This window comes from Penaeus vannamei, chromosome 21 (genome assembly GCF_042767895.1).
Source record: "Penaeus vannamei isolate JL-2024 chromosome 21, ASM4276789v1, whole genome shotgun sequence".
NCBI classification, from domain to species: Eukaryota; Metazoa; Arthropoda; class Malacostraca; order Decapoda; family Penaeidae; genus Penaeus; species Penaeus vannamei.
The window spans coordinates 28,470,592-28,491,542 of record NC_091569.1 but is presented as its reverse complement, the minus strand read 5'-3'; the positions used below and the strand labels follow the sequence as shown (position 1 = coordinate 28,491,542).

Sequence of the window (20,951 nt, the reverse complement as noted above, 5' to 3'; positions counted from 1 at the left end):
AAAAAGTTGTACATATGGAAAAAGGTGCAAATGAATCACAAAAAGCACAATTGAAATGCAAACATAACAAGAAAATGCAATATATTTGCATGCAATTCCCAATCATTTCAGTATATATAGTAAGCATTTACACCAAATATAACATGCATATAACCAACACCTTTTCTGCAATACAAAATTAACCAATTAAAGTACATTAATAGCCAGAACATAATGACATCTAATTTTATACAGACCGACTAGCATATGAATTATTACTCTTTAGTTCTTAAAAAAAAAAAAAAAAAAAATTATTAGAGAAGTGAGAAAATCCATCTTACATTGATTGTGATTTAAGAAATACTGTTTACACCTGTAGAATAATTCTTAATTTAATATGAACAGGCAAAATAATAAGAAAAAAAAGGACATCCAAAGCTTTCTGAAATCAAGTTTCATATGATTCAAATTAAAACATGCTTTTTTATTATTATGTCTACTATTCACTGTCTGTTTATAAGGATTCCTTCTAGAGAAAAACATAAATGCCATCAATTTCTTATCTTTTAAATCTAATTTGCACATATATCTCTTTATGAAGGAAAAAAATTGCAGGATTCCTTGTTGCTGAGAGAGCATGTAACTCTACTACACTTTATATGTATATGAGTGACACAGTAGTTCCATTACTTTCTACTGTTAAGAGATGAAAATATCAATCTAACTGCAACTATCTACAAACTGAATTACATAAGAAATAAGATTCAACCAAGCTAGTTCCAATACTGTACCAAGAGATAAACAACTATGGTCTTTAGAAATAAGACCATTGTAACAAAGTTAACAAGTGTCATTACATCCTATTAGAACAAAACAAACGCATACAGATATCAACAGGAACTTACCCCAAACCACTGAGGGAAATATGTCTAGAACAGAAAAAAAAGTTGTCAGGATTTGACCAAATTGGGCATGAGTGCAACTCTTTACCTAATTACAGTGGTTGCTAAGAACACAGAGGCTACAGTTACTATATCAATTTAAGCTGCAAAGTTCAAGCTTTATGTCATTCACATTCACATATCTTCTAATTGCTTAGAAAAAGGCATATCTTATTAGGCATAACCTATAAGGTGTTACATACTGTTTCTGCTCGTTACCAGACTGATTACATTCTTGCTGTGATGTGTAAATATTTTATTCATATCAATAGTCATTTCAAGTCTAATGCTGTAAGATGATTATTAATCTTGTGTTTATACAAAAAAAAGAGAAAAATAAGAGAATAGAAAAGACTGGTAATATATACACTAAAAAAACAAAGTTTTAAACTGTTATATAATTCCCTAAAACAAAGACTCTTACAAGAAATGACTTTTTTCCACCATGTAGTCTCAAGGTGTGTGTCCACACTAACAGCCAGCAAGTGCAGGCAGGAGGGACAGAGAGTGAGCTAAATTCTTTGTCTGTCTTCACTGCATAAACTTGCTTATGAGTCAACAATGAGTTTTTTTTTCATATATTGTCATTCAGAAAACATTTGAACTGCATGAGTTTAAGTAAAAAAGGTTGCAAAACTCAACTTTAGCCCACTATCACCAAATTACTGCCAGTGTGGATAGGACATCAGTCTGCAATACATTTTCAAACCTTTTTTTCTTCTTTACTTTTTTTTTTTTTTTTTGTGACTCAAAAAATAAAATCACCATTTCACTTTAGAATCTGGTATCGAACAAGTAAGCTAGGCTGCATGCATGAAACACCAGAAAAAAATAAAGCATCTGGTGGAAGAAAATAAACAAATAATAATGAACCATGACTGAAATGATAAACCATTTTCTGTCACATTTTGCTCTTACTCAAAAAAGGTTTATGAGAAAAACCGTTTAAATCTCACTATTAATGTTCACCAAGAGTTTCCTCCCAACATATACAACTTTCAAATATAAATAAAAACATACAATCATTAACTCTTGTACAAATTGACATGAACTATATCATAATATGCCAAAATTCTGAAATGTCACAATACCTGTCAATGAAATTATAAATATTAGCAACATACTTAGGTGCATCATTTCAGGGTGTCTATAGTATCAACTAAACAAAGAAAAGCTGGTTCATAAGCTTCTCTGTGACAGTTATTATTGCTTAACCATACAGCTAATTTTTTCCTATTTTCTTTTAAAAAATTGGTCAACTCATTAATCTGACTACTGAAAATTAAGCCTATCAACATATTTGTTCAAGAAAATCTGTAACGAGAACAATGTGAATCCATTTCTTTTTCATATTCATTTGGCTATATATTTTTCTATCTATTTTTTTCTTATCCATAAATATAGAAAAATATATAAATAAACACATAAACATTTATATATATGTATACATACACACATTTATCAAAATCCTACTACAAGCTTTGCTTTGCAATTACTTATAAGTGAAGCAGAGTGCACTGATGGATGTCTGTTCTTTTCTGATTTTACTAGTTTTTTTACCCATCATTATTGGTTTGATATTGATGCAGCCCTTGCATCTTTTTTCTAGAGCTCAACCTCCTATACTTGCATTTACCCCCAGATATGGTTTCTTGGCAAACTGACTTGCCTTTGGTGATCCACAATGCTTTAGAGATATTGGAGTTGTACAATTCAAGGGTCAGAGGAATATCACTGAATTATTATTGTCTGACCACAATTGGTTCTGCAAAAGAGATACATAATCCAGTACACTTCTGAAACCAAGGGTACTGAAAAATTGGTGGTGTACTAAGCGTGTAGAGACACAGACAAATATGTTGTATATACATATGCATAAAACTGAAAATAATCATTTGCATCATACTCAGTCTCACACAAACAATATAACAGATAACTGTCAGACCTGATTATGAAGATATGTTGCAGAAGAGGATGACTAATCAGTAAAAATAAACTTACTACTGGTTTGTTTAACATATGATATACCTGACTTTTCAGAAAAGACCAGAAACAGAACTTACAAAGTAGAGGTAGAACTTATATGAATATCTGTAAAGTTTTGCCCGTGTTAATGTTTTACTCACCAGTCAAAACAATATCTTAAAGTTCCTATACACTCTTCTTTGATAGGAACTGACTACTAGGATATTTTCAACTTACTTGATTTTGCTGAAGATGAGCAAAATTGGCAAGTCCTCGCACAGCCAGACGGCGGACATGTACAGATCGATCATTCAACCTTGACAGTAAACCATCCGTAATACTTTCCAGAAGTTCATAGTTCCCGCCACACTTTTCAGCAATCAACTGTTTTATAGAAATATGTGTAAATATCAAACATAATCAATCTAACATTTTTATTTGTGCCATCACTATCAGTTCTATGCAGTCAATGGATGTAGCACAAAGACTGTTGATACAATATGTCTTACCTGAGCAAAGACAGCAGCAACAGTAACTCTCTGCATCTCATATGCATGGTGAGAGTCTAGATGATTGACAAGCTTCTCTATGTGTTTAGGTGCTTCATGAACTAACATCCTGTTGACAAAGATAAGACATCTGTATTTGTTTATATATATACAAATGGGAAATATCTACATCTATCTATCTGTCTATATACATATATACATACATACATACATACATACATACATGCACACATACATACATACATGCACACATACATACATACATGCACACATACATACATACATGCACACATACATACATACATGCACACATACATACATACATGCACAAATACATATATATATATATATATATATATATATATATATATATATATATATACAAATGTAAAATGTTTATAAACAAGAGCTGGATGACTAGCTTATATCATTGGCAAGTCTTAATTAGGTTGACCAACAAATATGACAAAAGTATAAAAAATTCTATAATCTGCTGCAATCGGCTAAATACAGTTTTACAGAATTTGACATTATCTTCTAAATCACTTCAATTTTCAGGGGTTCTGAAACGAATTCATGCTTTAAGAAGTCCAATACAAATAAAATGTAACCAAAAACTGTTTTCTTTTGGAATTGGCTTAGTGTAATAAAATCTTAAAGTATATCTGAAACCACCTTATCATTTCAAGGGTTACAAAATTCATGTTGTAGTAAAAAGGGACATACGCTGTGACTTCAGATAAGCTATGCAGGAATATCTCAGTGGTATCTTCTTCCTCATCTCTGATTTTGTTTGTCAGAACAACACTGAGAGATTTGCAGTCTATCACATCTATTAGTGATTTAAGACACTGCAGAACAATTCTGTAAATGAAAAGAAAGGCAATACCTTAGCACTGTCTAATTGGATTAATATAGATGGATATCAATATGTTGTCATAGTATATAACCACTGATCCGTCAAATTCATTACATTAAATCTATAACTGGATAATACTCAATAATAATGATAATTATTATTATTATCATTATCATTACTACTACTACTACTACTACCACCACTTTAAAAATAATAATAACAACAGTAATAATAACAGATAAATCAAAATAGATACACCAATACAAGATACTCCAAATAACCTGAAATGACTTACTTTGTTGGTACAAGTCCAGTTGCTCCTCTGTTTGGGATGAAATTAAAGGCACTCTTTGAGTTAGTGCCCCCTGTTTGGTGAAGTGGTGCCACAACCCCCACATAAGAACCATATGAGAGTAAGAGCAGTGCTGTTAAAGAGGGGAAATTCTCAGAAATAATTTTCTGGGAGTCTGGCCAGGTTTGTAGCTCTTCTTCTGGTTCACTCACATCCAGTGTCTCCCAGTCTTTGTCTTCTTGCTCATTCTTAACAGGAGTTCTCAGGTCATGAATGAGCTCAGTGAGACCACAAATAGCCTGTTTAAAATGCAGTACATTAATTAACTTTAATATGCAACAGTGTTACATCAAAATTACCTATATTACCGAAATCAACTGACTAAATAAAGACCCCAGAAAAAACTGATATGGTATAGCAAATGCTGAACTGCTCTATTCCTAAAGGCCAACATGTTTTGGCATAAACATTCTACTGCAGTAAAAATGTTAGTTCAAATGATCTGTGCCTGAGTCCTCTGAAATAGATGTTAGTTAGATAAGTCATGCCTTGTAGTGTAAATGTAGATGTTAATAATATTTACAAACACAATTAAATGTGAAACAATACTGTCTGAAAACAAATGATAAGTATTACAATGGAGCCATGATGTCACTTTCCTATTTTCACTCACTCACTCACTCACTCACTCACTCACTCACTCACACGCATGCACACATGCATGCACACGCATATGCTCACACACACGCTTGCATGCCCAAGCACACACACACACAATCTGGGCATATAAAGATATATATGAAAATATCTAAATTATATAATTAATATATACAATATATAATCAATATATATAACATATAATTGATATATAAAACATATAGGTCATACATATAATATATTATCAACATATACAATATCATTATGCATATACGATTTGTTTTTGTTTTTGTGTGGATGTGGGGGGGGGGGGGGCTGCAAGTATGAATGTGAATACATTCAAGTTTCCAAAGAAAGACAATGAGAGAAAAATTATGAATTTAAGGATTAACTACTGTCACCATAGTGAAAGTCTACCACTGACACTGTTTTTTTCATTACATGAAGTAACATGCAGGGTATTTCAAAATATTGCATATGCGGCCACCCTCCATCAATATCTATATAATGAGTTTTGTACATCTATCATACCAGAAACCTTGGTATTTTATTCTAATAATAATAAAAACCTTTATAAAGATTAGTTCGCTTTAAATTAGGATGGTACTTGTCTGACTTCTAATAGGTATTACAGTTCAATTTAGGGAAGGTAGAGCTATATTCTACCTTCCTGACCAAGGCATAAAATTATGACATGAGCATGATATGTGTCAGTAAGGTTTTGCTCATAAATAACACTTAACTCTGCACTGACAATAAAGCACAGAAATAAGCAGGGATTTTTTTTATATTTACTATCACTAATGCCTCTTTTCCCAATTAATGCCAAGTAGATTCACTGTAGTTTTGTTTCATCAATTTTGCTTACACTTAGATGTGAATGAAGTATTTCTGCCTTTTACTTTTATCATTGTCAGAAATATCATTATCGTTACTATTAACGTTATCAATAATGCACTGTTATAAATAATAAGGTAAGACAAAAAATAAATACTTTCTGAAAATTCATGGAAAGGGGTAAAGTAGTGAGATCAGGTGGGTCTCCTTGGTGACTAAGCACCTCTAGAGTCATGTATGAGTACATTAAATTTATAATACAAAACCACAGTAGACAGTACATATATTCATATACTCCCAGCACCAACTGGTTAACTGAGAAATTTAACTGTAACTGACCTTCAGACCTCTACAAATCTTGTCAAAACCTATGTGCACTGCACTTGATGATTGCTCTAATTTTCTAATTGGCCAAGGAATAAACACTTCTTAGATCTCGGTTATAACAACAGTCACTCTTAAAATTCTGCATTCACATGGTCAGGCCAAGCAAGGTCATTCATGTGACTGTGTAACACAACCTTGCTTTTAATAGGTTACAAAGCTTGATGACAAAGTAATGATGGCCACAGTAAATATCACAGGCCTTACAATGTTTTCTGGATTGAAAACACTTTTTTTTCCAAGTCTATCCAACAACTGCATATAATCTGAATGACAATGGTTCTGACAGTTCTGAAGCCTCCCTATCATTCTTACTGAGAGTGGGGGAAGAGTAGCAATCCTGACAGTCGACTCAGTAGCTGTAGGCTGCTCAGTAAACAGCTGGGTGCGCTCCATAATCTGCTTCAGATGCTCTAAAGCTGATTCACAAAGTTTTGGATCATGACCTAAATTACGCCATGTACCTGACACACCACTGTTGAGAGAAAACTATGATATAGAGAAAATTACTTTACTATTTAGCTTAAGCCACGACTTTCTACACATCTTATATTATAGTGTTTTACACCATAACTGAAAAAAAGACGGTGAGACTTTGTCAGTAAGATAAGGATGGAGAAAATCTAGTTACTAAAATTAATTAGCTATTTACATAACTCTTTGTCATTTTTTCAAGATAGAAAGCTCTAGTGGAGATACATAAAACTACTGGTGAGAAACACTTTTGTAGCATTATCACAGGTATCAATGATAATGTTCTGTGAAAGGAATGATTTCTGATCATGCTACATGGTCTTATGCTAAACTAGTGCTCATAAAATACATATTTCTTATTTACAGACAGATTCATATGTACAAATTACATCTGGGAATTAGATTACAGCTAAAAAATCAATTTTCATTCATTTTCCATACATAATGTCCAAAACAATGAGAAAGGGCAAGGAACCAAGATACTAATAACAGAAAAAAGTATTACCTACCTTTCATATGGAAGAGGATAATTGAGCATAGTATCCAAGACTAGATTCAAGTTGTGAGCAGACAGTCGAGTCAGCGCTTCCACAGATCTTTTTCGAGTCTCTTTGTGACTAACCTTCTCTAGGCGAGTATATATTGAATCTACAAAGAGAGAAATACTCTATCAATGGCCTTAATAAGGTCTATATATCATTCTTATGAAAAATAACAAAAGACAATCCGATGTTAACAATACAAAATTATACTTCAACAGAAACTTGCCTAGCATCTCCTTAATGTGCTGGTGAAGCTGATGTCCACGGAGAGTAAATATTATGGTTATTACAAGTGCAACTCCTGATGAGGACTCTCCTAATTTGTCCTGCAGACCCACAACTACACATGATAAGAATGACCTCAGCTGAACAAATGTTAACTTGTTGCTGATGACCTGAAAAAATGGGACATGGGGAATAGTTAATGAACAAGAATGTTTTCAATATTTTGTTTGCCTCTTCTCAAATATTGTCATTGTGGAAGGTCTGACAAGTGAACTGTATGTAACATTTCAATTTCATTTTAGAATATTCAATACATTTTACCGTGCCAACATCTTTGACAAGATTGTCTATCCTCTGTGGGTCATCAACTGATATCTGTTCTTCAGCAGTCTGTAAAACATAAGAAAAAAATGAGTACTATATTGAGCAATCCTAATCAATGTCTCAATTAACACCTAGTTTCTTAAATGTTATACCCTGGCTATTGCACTGCTGCCTACATTCTGTGTGTGCAGTCAGAAGTCACTGTTCATTGTAGGCCTCATGTGTAGCAATAGCACACATTCAGTATTGGTTTCCTTTCAACTTCATTTCAATTTAAAGAAGTGATACTCTTCCCTAAAGGTGAGAGCCATCAAAATGACTAAAACATATAGTTTTGGCAGAAATATCTACCAATAGAAAACAATGAAACATAACTTCATTAACAAAAATATAAATAAAATGCATCCCAATATCTTCATATATGCATTTAAATAGAAGTCTAATGTTTGCCAAAACCGAAAACACAGCTACATTCACCCTATTTCCAATTTTACCTTTTTGACATAAGAACCTACATTCACCCTATTTCCAATTTTACCTTTTTGACATAAGAACATTCAACTAATAATATCTAATTCCATGAAATAGTTCAATTTGGGATAAATAATCTTAGCTTAAAAAAATATTAAACAATTTCACTTTCAGGGAATATCTATTCCTATTTCTCCATTACAGCTGTCAATCTCAAAAAGGGAAAGATTCTGAGGAATAGTAAAAACTGAGTTACTTGGGCCTTAAACAGGTATCTCTATCAAATGATGCCCTAGTACTATCAGAAAGTTATCCATGACAATTTCACTTTCAGGGAATATCTATTCCTATTTCTCCATTACAGCTGTCAATCTCAAAAAGGGAAAGATTCTGAGGAATGGTAAAAACTGAGTTACTTGGGCCTTAAACAGGTATCTCTATCAAATGATGCCCTAGTACTATCAGAAAGTTATCCATGACAAATCTGCTGAAAGTACTATGATTGGCAAAAGATGAGAAGCAATCACTTGAGGCAGAAAAACAACAAGTAAACTTGTGCAAAATTTCTTTTATGCACAGTGAAAATTGTCGCCAAACCTTTAGAAGCTCGAGATCCTCATCAGCATGATCAGGAGTCTGGCCATTGTAACGTCCCGCTATGCGTAACACCATATAGACACTACCCACTGCTTGTGTTCGCACTTGGGAGCTTGGGTCACTCAGGCGAGGTGTAAGAAAGGCCAGAAGATGACAGGTCTGGTTGAAGTTTGTTGGTCCCTGTAGCAATGTTTGAAATTATTACAGTAATATCAAATAATATGTATAACCAAAGATATGCATTAGTGTATCTTCATGTCCAAAATCATACAAATATACCTTCAAACAAACAGCTCTCACTCACGGCTCATATATAAGTGAATAGGTTTTGGTGAAGAAAGAATGAAAGAAAGAAAAAAGTAATTAAAACTAACACCTACATACCTCAATTGTAAAGGTTAAATGATCATAATAAGTACGAAGGGCCGTGTGAAGCAGTTCAACAGATTTGATCCTTATTAACTCAGCCGGTGCAACTGTCCATGACTGCAGAAGTGTTGTCACATCATCTAAGGTGGCAGGATTTGTGTCCTTCTGAATGATAGTTCTGAAAACATTTTAAAGGTACACTAGAAAAAAAACCTTTGGAACCAAGTAATACTAAAAGTAGGCTTTCTATGAACAAATATCTTTAAAAAACACATTTTAAATCCAAAAGTTTCAGAAAATGCTAAATAAGATACAAAGATATCAAATATAGGGCCTAAATATAAAAAAAATTAGTAGATGTATATAAAATGCAAAGCAATTTTGCTTCAAAGTTATCATCCACTACTACATATTACAATACAGAAAAAAATATTTTTCCAGCTAAAGGGTATGGATAATTAAAAAACAGTAGCACAAACATACCTGATGAGAACACTAAGCTGGGCATTGCATTTAGTAAGATATGGGTCAACATTTTCAGCCTGCGAGAAACGTGGCAATGTAGCATTCAGTCCTGCCTGCAGAATAATCGTTCTTTCTTCGACATTCAGCTGTGGCTCAAGAGCACTGGCTTTAGTTAAGGTTTTTAACTTTCTAATAATTAAAAAAAAAAACATACGGGCAAATATTATCAACAACCTGATATCTTCAACAGTTTACAGAGTCACTTTCCTATCTAACAAAGCTCCTTTAGTTGTTTGATGACTATGCTATCATGTTCCACTGCAACGTATATAGTTCACCTTCTTAATATATCAAACTTGGATGCATTACAAACACTTATATAACTACTGTTTCTTGTGATGTATACCAATACATCTCTCAAAGTATATCTTTGGATCTTTACATAGCAAGTTGTATATCAATTTTCTCAAACTTGTTCTTTTTGTATATCAGGGTGACAAATATTCATACTTTCTTTTGCAACCCTATCCTCCATTTTGCTCAATTATTTCAATCAAACAGATTTAACTCCGACACTTATGATATACAATATCTTCATATTATATTTTAAAAATTCCCGGCTTGTATACCTTCCTTGTGATCTGTGGCTAACTCTTTACATAATCTAACATCTCATCTAGGGGTAGAAACCCTATGTAAATCCAAATAAAATGAGTTTATGTTTTAAGCAAAGAAGGATACGCAAGATCTCTTAAAGCCTGCAGGACGCTAGCAAGCACAGGATGTGGAAGACCTTCACTCCTAGATGTATTGACTAGATGTGTAATAAGCAGAGGTCGTTGACGAAGCTTAAAGTCAGGGAGGCGAGTGAGGGCTCGGGCAATGTTGCTGATAGCATGTAGAACTGCTTCATTTACCATTTCACTCTGTAATTAATGAAAATCATTTAGATCATCACACATGCATACCTTCTGAATACACATTTTCCTTCTTTTTGCAATAAACGTGAAAATATTACAATACTGTAGTACTTCACATGGTACATAAACATGATAATACACTTCAATATAAATAAATTACTAATCTCCATTACTCTACCAGCCTGAAAATCTGTTTAATACTCCATAAACATAATGATCTGATACCTTATGCTTTTTCCTTACCTTATTACTATTGATGATATTAAGAAGATGAAGCATGATTGGGCCATCAACACGGCTTCCAATCACATTTGCTGGAGCCAAAGTGGAAATCTGACCGAGACACAGCACTATACTGGCTCGCATCCAGGAGGATTCTTCTACTCGAGTATCCTGCTGCAAATTTGAAAAACATGAATACGAAGCATAAAATTAAGTGGCATTTGCAAAATATAACTACAGCAAATAGAAACTATGCAATATTTATATACAGCATGTATATATATAGTATAATGGTCATGCAATATACAAAAGCAATACTTACTCCAGGAACCACAAATACAGAGACAGATGAGAAATAAATAAATAACCCAAAAGACTAGAAAAAATACCCATCTCAAAGCCAAGAAGATAACTATATACAGTCCAGCAGGCATTTGTTAGAGAGAAAGAAAACATCTGAAACATAATACTAATTTCAAACCAAATTAAGAGAAATCTGAGAATATCTTACTGTATTTCTCTATTTCATACTCCATGACCATTGATCACAATACCAGCATCAACATACCCGCAACTGATACCACTAAATACTGATACTATACTAAAGAAGAACAAGGATATACAGTATCATAAAAAAATATTACCTTGATCAAATTAAAAAATGACAGTGATTTTTTGGCAGGATCTGCTGTCTTGAGCCACATATCTATGTGAGTTAAAACAAGGTCTGTATGAGATGCAGCTGCAGTACCTACAGACAAGGCCAGGCTCTCACGCTCTGTAAGATTAGTATAAAGAGTTAGACTACATCATAAACAGTTTTTTTTATATCAGTTATGATAATCTATTATAATGCTAAAAGAAGTCTAAAAGTATATTATCTTAGATAAAAACTTTGTACACATTCAAGAGAGAAATGAAAACATTCCAGCTGATTTAAGCTATCTTTAAGCAATCAGATATCCACTGTTTAATGAAAGGACTTCACAAAAAGGTTTTCCATTCCAGCTGTAACTAGTTTTTCTTTTGTTAGCAATTTCTCAAAGTTAAATTTTAATGATTGTAAAAAAAATGTACTATACTCAAAGTATGACAATATTAAGCAATGTTTTTTTTTTTTCTATTAACATGGTGGAGCATCTTGATATTCAAGATCATGTTTAGTCTTTGTTCAAAAGTAAGCTTACACAGACCTGCACTTAAGATAGCATGGCAGGTTATGAGCGCAAATGGAGGAGAAAGCCACAATGGACACAAAAAAGATGACTTTTTAACTAGGTAATCTACACTGATTGCTTTAATGCCTTCTTTGATTCCAAGGTTTAGGTAAGTAATCCATTTTATGCCTCCATAATTTCCAAAGAATGTTATGGTGTTACTGCAACTTAAGGAACAGCCTAGCAAAATCAATATTTTCTTGTAAGCCTGAAGTTCAAATGACATTACAATACAGAATCAGTTTACCACATATACTAACCAACAGCTGATTTATGACTAGTAGCATTGAACAAAGAGTCAAGAGTCGTGGCCACAAAGGTTTTGTTGGACATGTGCTTTAACGTGACTCCAATCAGCGACATCAAGAAACAGAGTTGTGCCTGCTGCTTATCATATAAGTGAAGTTGATCCATCTGAAGGGAAAGAAAAATAAGACAATTACATGTTCAGTAGAGTTTCAATGCAAAAGATACTAAAAAAATCAAATGTATTCTGTAAATAAAAAAACTTTACTAATACAGAGGTCACAGAGACATACAGCAACATATGAAATGTAAACTAAAACATTTAATTACTTACAAAGAGAATCGGCATTTAACTGTACAATACTGGTGGTTAGAGCTGAATGATAAATACAGCATTTGCCAAAATAGGTTTCCTATATGAATAATTTACAACATCCAGCTTGGGATTTATCCACGACAAAACTATTCTCTTAACTGCATTCTCAACATCAAAGCTGTGTTTGCCAATCTAACAATGCAATTGATCTAAATAAAGGTTTTACCTAATCAATGCATGGAGAAAAATTTTGTCTTCAAAATCTATGAAATGAGGTTTATCATTTTTTGAATATTGCAGACACCATGAGGGGGGGGGGGAATCTAATTTCTTCTCAATGCAAAAAGCAAACTTTCAATTCTGGAACTGTTTAATTCAAATTTATCAAATAGTGATACCTATTATTCTCTGAGGGCTTGACATTTTTGTACCTTCTGACCACATATATGCATATGAACCGAAGCTATGAATATGAGAATGACATTCTAAATCACATATTATGTTTTTCACTAAAAACAGAAGCCATAAGAGCACAAAGATTTTAAACTAAACCTACTATATTATACAGTTGAATAGAATCATCTTCTGGAATAATAATAATAATAATAAAAAAAAAAAAAAAAAAAAAAAAAAAAAAAAAACAATAAAGACCTGAGCCACTCCAACATTAATAGTAAATTCTTCACTATTGATATTGATGATTGTTGATGCAAGGAAATCCCTGAGAGAATCATGCCACATCTGAAAGAATTAAAACAACTTATCAATATTTACAAATGTCATCCTCTAGATTAATGTATATCTGGATATATAGATAAAATCTGTCATACCAAGAATTGTAAAAAAAACAAAAAAAAACAGAAAAGTTGTTCTTACAATATCTTGAGGGTACAATTTTGACACTTCTCACCTGCATTGCTGAAGGTTCAGCATCCCCCTTAGATGTAAAATCTTGCAATGTTGCCAGCAGCTGTGGGAGGTGCTGGCTCCAGGGTTCCACTACTTGAGGATTGACATGAGGTGCTAAACCTTGAAGAAGTGTGAGAGCTGCAGTGCCTATGGTTCCATCTCCAGGAATGCAGCTCAACACCAAAAGGCGTGCCAACAAAACATGAGCTGTTGGTGGACCCGGTGGGCCTGTTAGCAATGGCCCTTTATCCTCTTCTGGTTTACTGTTGTTAGCAAGATGAGCCAGACAACCCAGAGTAGTTGCTAAGCTCGTCTCATACTCAGGAGTACATACAAAGTTCAACAAATGTGGCCACAATAATGGCCTGGCCCCATCCACAGTAGTAGCCAAAAGATGGAGTACCCTACGACTTACTTCAGACACTGATTCCCCATCTGGTTCAGCAAGAGAAGGTCTTCGTGTCTGTGGTGTTGATACCCCAGCTGAGTGTTTCACAAGATATGTAATGAAGGGAGCTCCACTTTGTGCATCCAAATGGCAATTATGACAGAGAGCAACAATAACCTGTGTAAAACTCTTTACCACTTTACTATTGGGATCACTTAGGAGAGGATTCAATGCTGATATCAAGTTGGATATATGAGAATTTGTCAGGGTCTTACTATTTACAAGGTGCTTTGATACTATCAAGGCACCTACCCTCTGCATATGACTTGCATTCTCTAACCTTTGCAGCAAGTGTGTCATGACATTTTCTGGAAAATGTTTTGCCAGCAGTTCATAACACCTGAGAACTTCATAATGGTTCTTTACAGTGAAAGGCTCTGAATAATTAGGAATAACACACACCTGGTTGAACACACAGCCTAGTAAATGGTCAACATGGAACTTCATGCCTTCAGTGAGGTTATTCTTTAGCATTGCATCAGTGATTAGTGCCAGGGAGAAGGTAAGGCTATAAGGGGAAGAAGCCTTCCGATACAGAGAGAGAATGGTTGTTACCACTAACCCTGCAAGTTCCTCAAGTTTTTCCTTAGGGAGGAGATGACTCATGTGCCCCAGACAAACTATTGTCTCTTGTCGAACAAGAGAATTGGAGCTTTTTAACCAAAGGCTAACTAAGATTTCAAATATTGCAGCACTCTCTGTCATGTAAGCTTCTACACTGATATCAGGATCAGGTTCCTTATTTGCAATTGCCTCTTGAATTGTCTCACAGAACTTGCTCAGCATCATTGCTAAAGCCACCTTCAAATTGTCCTGCTTTACTGATGGAAGACACTGCACCATTAAACCCAACAATACTTTAATGAAAGGGACAGTTCCTTTGACATTAACAACAGCCAAAGCTCCTAGAGTCTCTGCAATGCTTTGTGAAGGGAGGGTGCCAGCCTGAATTTGACCAACCAAAGTCTCCATCACCTGGGATGATAAAAAGAAAAAGAAATACTGGTGATGTGTGAATAGTGCCAATGACATAATTCATCAATTCAAACATTTCATATAAGAAAAGCATGCTAATATCAATGACATATATCAAGTATACAAACATTTCATAAAAAACAGATCCTACTAATTCATTTCATCAAAATACGTTACTAGTTTTGAACTTTAAAATAAAAAAATTGACTTACGACTATTTAAAAGTACTGAAATAAATTAAGTTATGAGAATTCAACAGCCTATATAATTTCCTTTGTATCTTGCAGTTCTCTAATTAAAGTTACAAGAAAAGTATTTTTACATTTACTAAGCTGAGTTACAATATCATCAAATACTTTTGATATTTGTTCACGAATAAAGTAAAACAAAAACTCACAGCTGAACAATGCTTGGGATTACTACCCAAAGCAACCATTAGGCCTGATGCAGCTTCTTGCAGATCTGGTGCCACAGATGGCAATGTTAAAAGTTTAACTGCTGCATCTGTCCATGTGTCAATCAATTCCTTGTCATCAATCTTTTCGCCACATTCACGTACTATGTTCTCTGCTGTATTGTATAATATGGATTGTACCTGCACCTGTAAAACAGAAAGAGAAAATGAGAAAAGACAAGGTACCAAATAAGATGACTTTTTAAATAATCAACTCTAAAATGTTCCTTACTATAAATAATGTATTGGATCTTCACAATAAATAACATATAATCATTTCATGATCACTGCTACTACACAGAAATAATAGAAAACCCAATTAAAGACATACCTTTGGTGCAGTCTGTGGACTCGAGATAAACTTATGAATTGATGATAAAACAAAGCCAGGATGCTTGTGGCCCAGTGTTATGAGGGATCCTGCAACTGTCTGCCGTACACCCTCATTATTGTCCCCTGCCGATTCCAGGAGACCCCAGACCAATCCTAAGAGAAGAAATAATTCATAAGTGAGGCACAAGAGTAATTCATTACTTTGTGGTAACAGTATATCAAATGGGCTTATTTAAGAGAGTTTGTGTAACATTATGTATACAACAATATGTATAACACTAATAAAAAATCCTAAATATCTCTGGCCTTGCTATTTTGAGCCTTCCATCTTTCTATTTTGTGAAAAGAACAAAACTTACTTCCGAAAATTGCGTGGAGAAAATAAAAATGATGAATGAATAATCTAAAAATGAATATTTTCCCCTGAGTACCTTATCCATAGGTTAACATTGATAACTAACTATCAAGTACACTCAATCTTTGATTCTTTCCTATATCTGAGTCCCATTATCTTGATAACTGGAAAAAGTATGTTGTACAATACAGAAATTGTTCACAAAAGAAGATCCTAAATGGAGATTAAGTAGAGACAACCTGCATTACCCTTCATTTTGCAACAACAACAGAACATACTGGTATTTACATGTAACCACTACTGGCATCAATATATTGCAGGTTTCATGACAAACATGATACTAAGCAGAATTATCATATATTACAGCGGAAAGCCAAGACTTATTCAGTTGCAAGTCTGGGATCCATAGACGTCAACTGACACATGCCTAATCTACGAAGAATAAGCCATTAACACAGGAAAAGTATGTTACTTTTCTGAATTCTATCATTTTTTTATTGTCTCTTCTTTTTTCTAATATTCTTTTTGTTTGTTTTGTATGCACCTCCTTGATTTGGCACATAAACAAATATTTTTTATCAATTCATTAGGTAATCTAAAAGGAGTTAAACTTTAACCATTTCTCAGGACACTTTGAAATATCTTGATACCTGGGGACTACAACTGAATAACTGTAGCAATAGATAATATGTTTTCTAGATGTATAGAATCTTTGTCCAGATATCAAAAATAGCATTTTCATAATCAATACTTTGATTATTTTCAGAAAATACTTAAGAATAATGACAAAAGCAACAAATTTATTAATATAATAATATTTGGAATACTTGTGTTAAAAATAACAAAAACTTTGTATAGTAATCATAAAATCACTCTTTCATACACATTAAAAAATAAGGAAAGGGTACAAGAATGAATTGAAAGGTCAATGAATACGGAAACATTTTCATAGAACTTGAAACATTAAAAAAAAGGAATGAAGGAAGGAAAAAAACAAGTGATATACCCTATATAGTTGCCAGCGAGTTTCTGGTGCTTTGGCAAAGGTTAATAAGCCTCCACTACATAATGATATCTTCTCGTGAGATGGAACTTGGAATGGTTTTAACTGACAGTGAGTAAAGATACAAATTCATACATACAAGATAATCCTGTTTTTTATTATCTTGTTATTTATTTATTTTTTTCCTTTTCATTTAACTTTTACATTTTTAATTTGTGACAACTGTATAAGCAAATTGTTCTGAAATTCAAGAATATATAGATCCCATGCACTGTTTATCTTGTACTGCATTAATGTCCAAAAGTGTAATCATATTGACAAAAGTATTAATCAGAGAGTGTGCAAGAAAAATGCTTATCCTTTGCAGAAGAAACTTTAATGGCTTGAGTTTCTCTGTCAGGTTCTTTCATAATATCATCTATTACTTTAGCTCTCTGGTTTCCATCAGAACTTGGTGACCTTAGAGTTATAAAATCAAATGTTTATCAATTTCCTCCAATTAATTATTGCCAAACAAAAATGAATTAATAATCATAAATAAAATATTTTTGACAGACCACACCCCTTTTCTCTGCATTGGAGTTCTAAAGCTTTCTTTCAAAATTCTTGTTTTTGGCATTCTATAATTGATAAATCTACTAAAATGCATAATATCTAAAAATGTAGAGACACATAATTGTGTTACCCATGTAAATAGATGTACAGATAGTTGGATTGATAAATGAACATATTTTGCACTTGTAAATTTGGGCTGGAAAATAGTAATGCCTTCTGATTAAGAACTGGACATGAACAGATATTTAAGCATTAATTGTGGGCATTAATTGTGGTCAGTTTGTCATATGAATTTATCAATAATAACCTTTGTTAATCTTATCACTTCAACCAATTTTTTCCTTTTACTTTCTGACACTGATAAACTACACTGATTTGACGTAAATTACTGCAAACTAGGAATAAATCGACAAATCATGAATGTTTTGGACAATGACATTTTTTTTTTCTTTTTTTGTTTACTATTGACAAACGTAAAAAAAAAGGCGAGTCTGCAGTAGGCCTACTTACCTCTCTCTTTTTCCTTCACCTGCATCTTGCCAGGACTTATTTCAGGCTTCGCAGTACTCATGTTGGCGATGACGATGAACTGACACACAGTATTTACTTCTGGGTAATTTAAAATGACCTTAATGGAGCGAATGACATCCCCTGCTTCAACCTGCAGTCGCGGCTTCCAGGTGTCCGTCACGTCAGTAAAGCCGAACACTTCACAAAATTAATGCATTCACGTTCGTTTTCTTCATAGCATAAGTCTCGTAATCTAGATAGAATCGTGTGCTCTTCTATTCCCTAGCCATAATTCTGCTAAACTGATGTATTTTCGGATAATATGATACGTGGCAGAATGATACAGCTGTTAATGTTTACAACCTGAGCCTTTCCGAAACCTTGCACTGACTTTGGCTTCGGCGGCCAACTGTCAGTTCTTTCATCATCTGCGATCTAAAATTAGGATCTATCCTCGTACATTCGCTATCTTTCTCCTTTCGATATAAAGTCTGGTAATTTATTTCCATATGATTGGCAGTATTCAAAATGCTATTCTTTTTTGCCAAGCCACAGAAAACATGTTGCAAGAGCGGGTGTCAATAAAGACCGGAAGCTAAACTTGAAAAGCCATCACGTGACAGGCAACCAGCATGAGGTAATCTGCTATTTTATTAGCATATCCTCAAAGCTCACTTTCTTATCTCCACTCCATTCTGTAACTCTTGATAAGCGTATGATTTTTGCCCCCATGTTTTTTTTTCTGGGTAGAGGGATTAAAAGTACGTTTTCACTTTTTTAAAGCTTTCTTTTAGCTCTTATCTCATTCAAGTGAGCTTTACTGTTGCAGGAATTGGTTAATTACCATCGTCTCTGTTACCCTGATCTACCAAAGCCATTTCTCATGCAAATCTTAGAATTATCCAAGATGACTTTCCTCATTGGTATTTTTTTCTAATCGTTGCAGTTCATTTAACTTTCACTGTCGTCCGAAATACAGGTACCAAATGATTAAACAATTTTTCATTCAGACGTCATTTTTAATAGTTTATTAATTATTTGTCAGTACCATGTGTAGGTGTTTTTTTAATCATCTGCATTCATTTTTTTCTTATTCTTAAACTACCTTGTCCAAGTTTTCTCGGTTAGTTCATAAATGATAATAATATAATTGCATATCAGGATTAATTGATGTTATATTATCAATTCATCCATCTCTAACAGTGAGGCAGATTTTTCACAAGTCACGAAAATGTGTTTTCATTGTGAGATTTTGTGAAATTATAGGCTTTACTGTCACAAGTCAGAGGGTGCAGACACAAGTGCAAAAATGTACCTAAATTCTAATTCTAGAGAGAGAATCGGTTCTATATCTTTCATAATAATTTCATCAGAATGCACTAGAACGGTAATTCGTGCACATAAACCATGAGGCGATATCTTAATGGTGCCTTGACATCGTCTGTTTCTTACACACGTTTCAACATGCGTATACAGCCATGCACTATTTTTAAACTGTGGTACCTGGTTCAAGATTCCTGGAGAGGAGCATATTTTCTGCGTTACGAGCGTTTCAAAAACGATTAATTTTACTTTTTTTCAACTTTTAAACGTTAAAAACCGTTTAAATATATATATTATATATATATATATATATATATATATATATATATATATATATATATATATATAATTATTGATAATGGATTTCGGTTACTGAATGGGGAAACCACACACTTGCGGGTATTTTAGCAAGATAAAAGATAGAACAACCAAATACTATTTTTGGACCGGAAGTAGTAAATTTCAGACGGAGAAGGGAGGTAAAACAAAGGGAGAGAGGGGAATAGGCAAAGGAAGAGAAGAGAAAGAAAATTAGGGAGAAATGAAGAGTAAAAATAGAGGAAAAGAGAAGGATGAGGGGGATGGGAGGGAAGGGAAGAATGAAGAGGAAAGCAAAGAGATGGAGAAAAAGATGGGCGGAGAGGAGAACGAAGGAATGAAAAGGAAACGAAGAAGGGAGAAAAGAATGGGAGAAAAGGGAAAGGAAGGAAGGGATGGGTAGTAAGAGAGAGGAAAATGGAGGATGAGGAGAATGGGAGGAACGGAGACGGATGAAAGGAATGGTTATTATTATCATTATCACTATCATTATTATTGTCATTATTATTATCAACATCATTATCATTATTGTTATTATATATCTATTATCTAATCTTCATAATTGTTGTTATCATTATTATTGTTATTATTATCTTTTTTATTATTGTTATCATTATTATCCTCATACTTGGGGTAAAAGACGCATAGCTATATTTCCTTTGGCGTCGCGTTCCAGATGATTATTAATACTCTTAAAGACATCATTTTGATCCTGATCACTATCATTATTATTACCATTATTGTCATTACTACAATTGCTACTACTACAATATCATTATCATTATCATCGGTATTATAATTACTATTATTGTCGTTATTACTATTATCATTATCATTATTATTATTACTATTATTATTATCATTATTATTATTACTATTATTATTATCATTATTATCATCATCATCATCATCATCATCATAATTGTTATTATTGTTATCATTATCATAATCGTTGTT

At 33.4% G+C, this 20,951-nt stretch overlaps 1 protein-coding gene across 1 annotated transcript in view; it reads right to left on the bottom strand.

The window, feature by feature from the left end:
* Window positions 1-18,774, bottom strand: part of c11.1 (maestro heat like repeat family protein c11.1) — a gene marked incomplete at its 3' end in the record, with an annotated part of 21,251 nt that extends 2,477 nt beyond the window's left edge. The window contains 21 exon segments of the mRNA XM_070136061.1: window positions 885-908; window positions 3,123-3,269; window positions 3,395-3,503; window positions 4,121-4,258; window positions 4,549-4,844; window positions 6,739-6,898; window positions 7,407-7,545; window positions 7,666-7,834; window positions 7,986-8,054; window positions 9,057-9,236; window positions 9,441-9,603; window positions 9,909-10,052; window positions 10,632-10,816; window positions 11,054-11,206; window positions 11,677-11,810; window positions 12,510-12,663; window positions 13,463-13,552; window positions 13,722-15,143; window positions 15,541-15,744; window positions 15,929-16,083; window positions 18,354-18,774. Of these exon segments, the coding sequence (XP_069992162.1) occupies window positions 885-908; window positions 3,123-3,269; window positions 3,395-3,503; window positions 4,121-4,258; window positions 4,549-4,844; window positions 6,739-6,898; window positions 7,407-7,545; window positions 7,666-7,834; window positions 7,986-8,054; window positions 9,057-9,236; window positions 9,441-9,603; window positions 9,909-10,052; window positions 10,632-10,816; window positions 11,054-11,206; window positions 11,677-11,810; window positions 12,510-12,663; window positions 13,463-13,552; window positions 13,722-15,143; window positions 15,541-15,744; window positions 15,929-16,083; window positions 18,354-18,414 (4,296 nt within the window).
* Window positions 18,775-20,951: the final 2,177 nt, after the last annotated feature.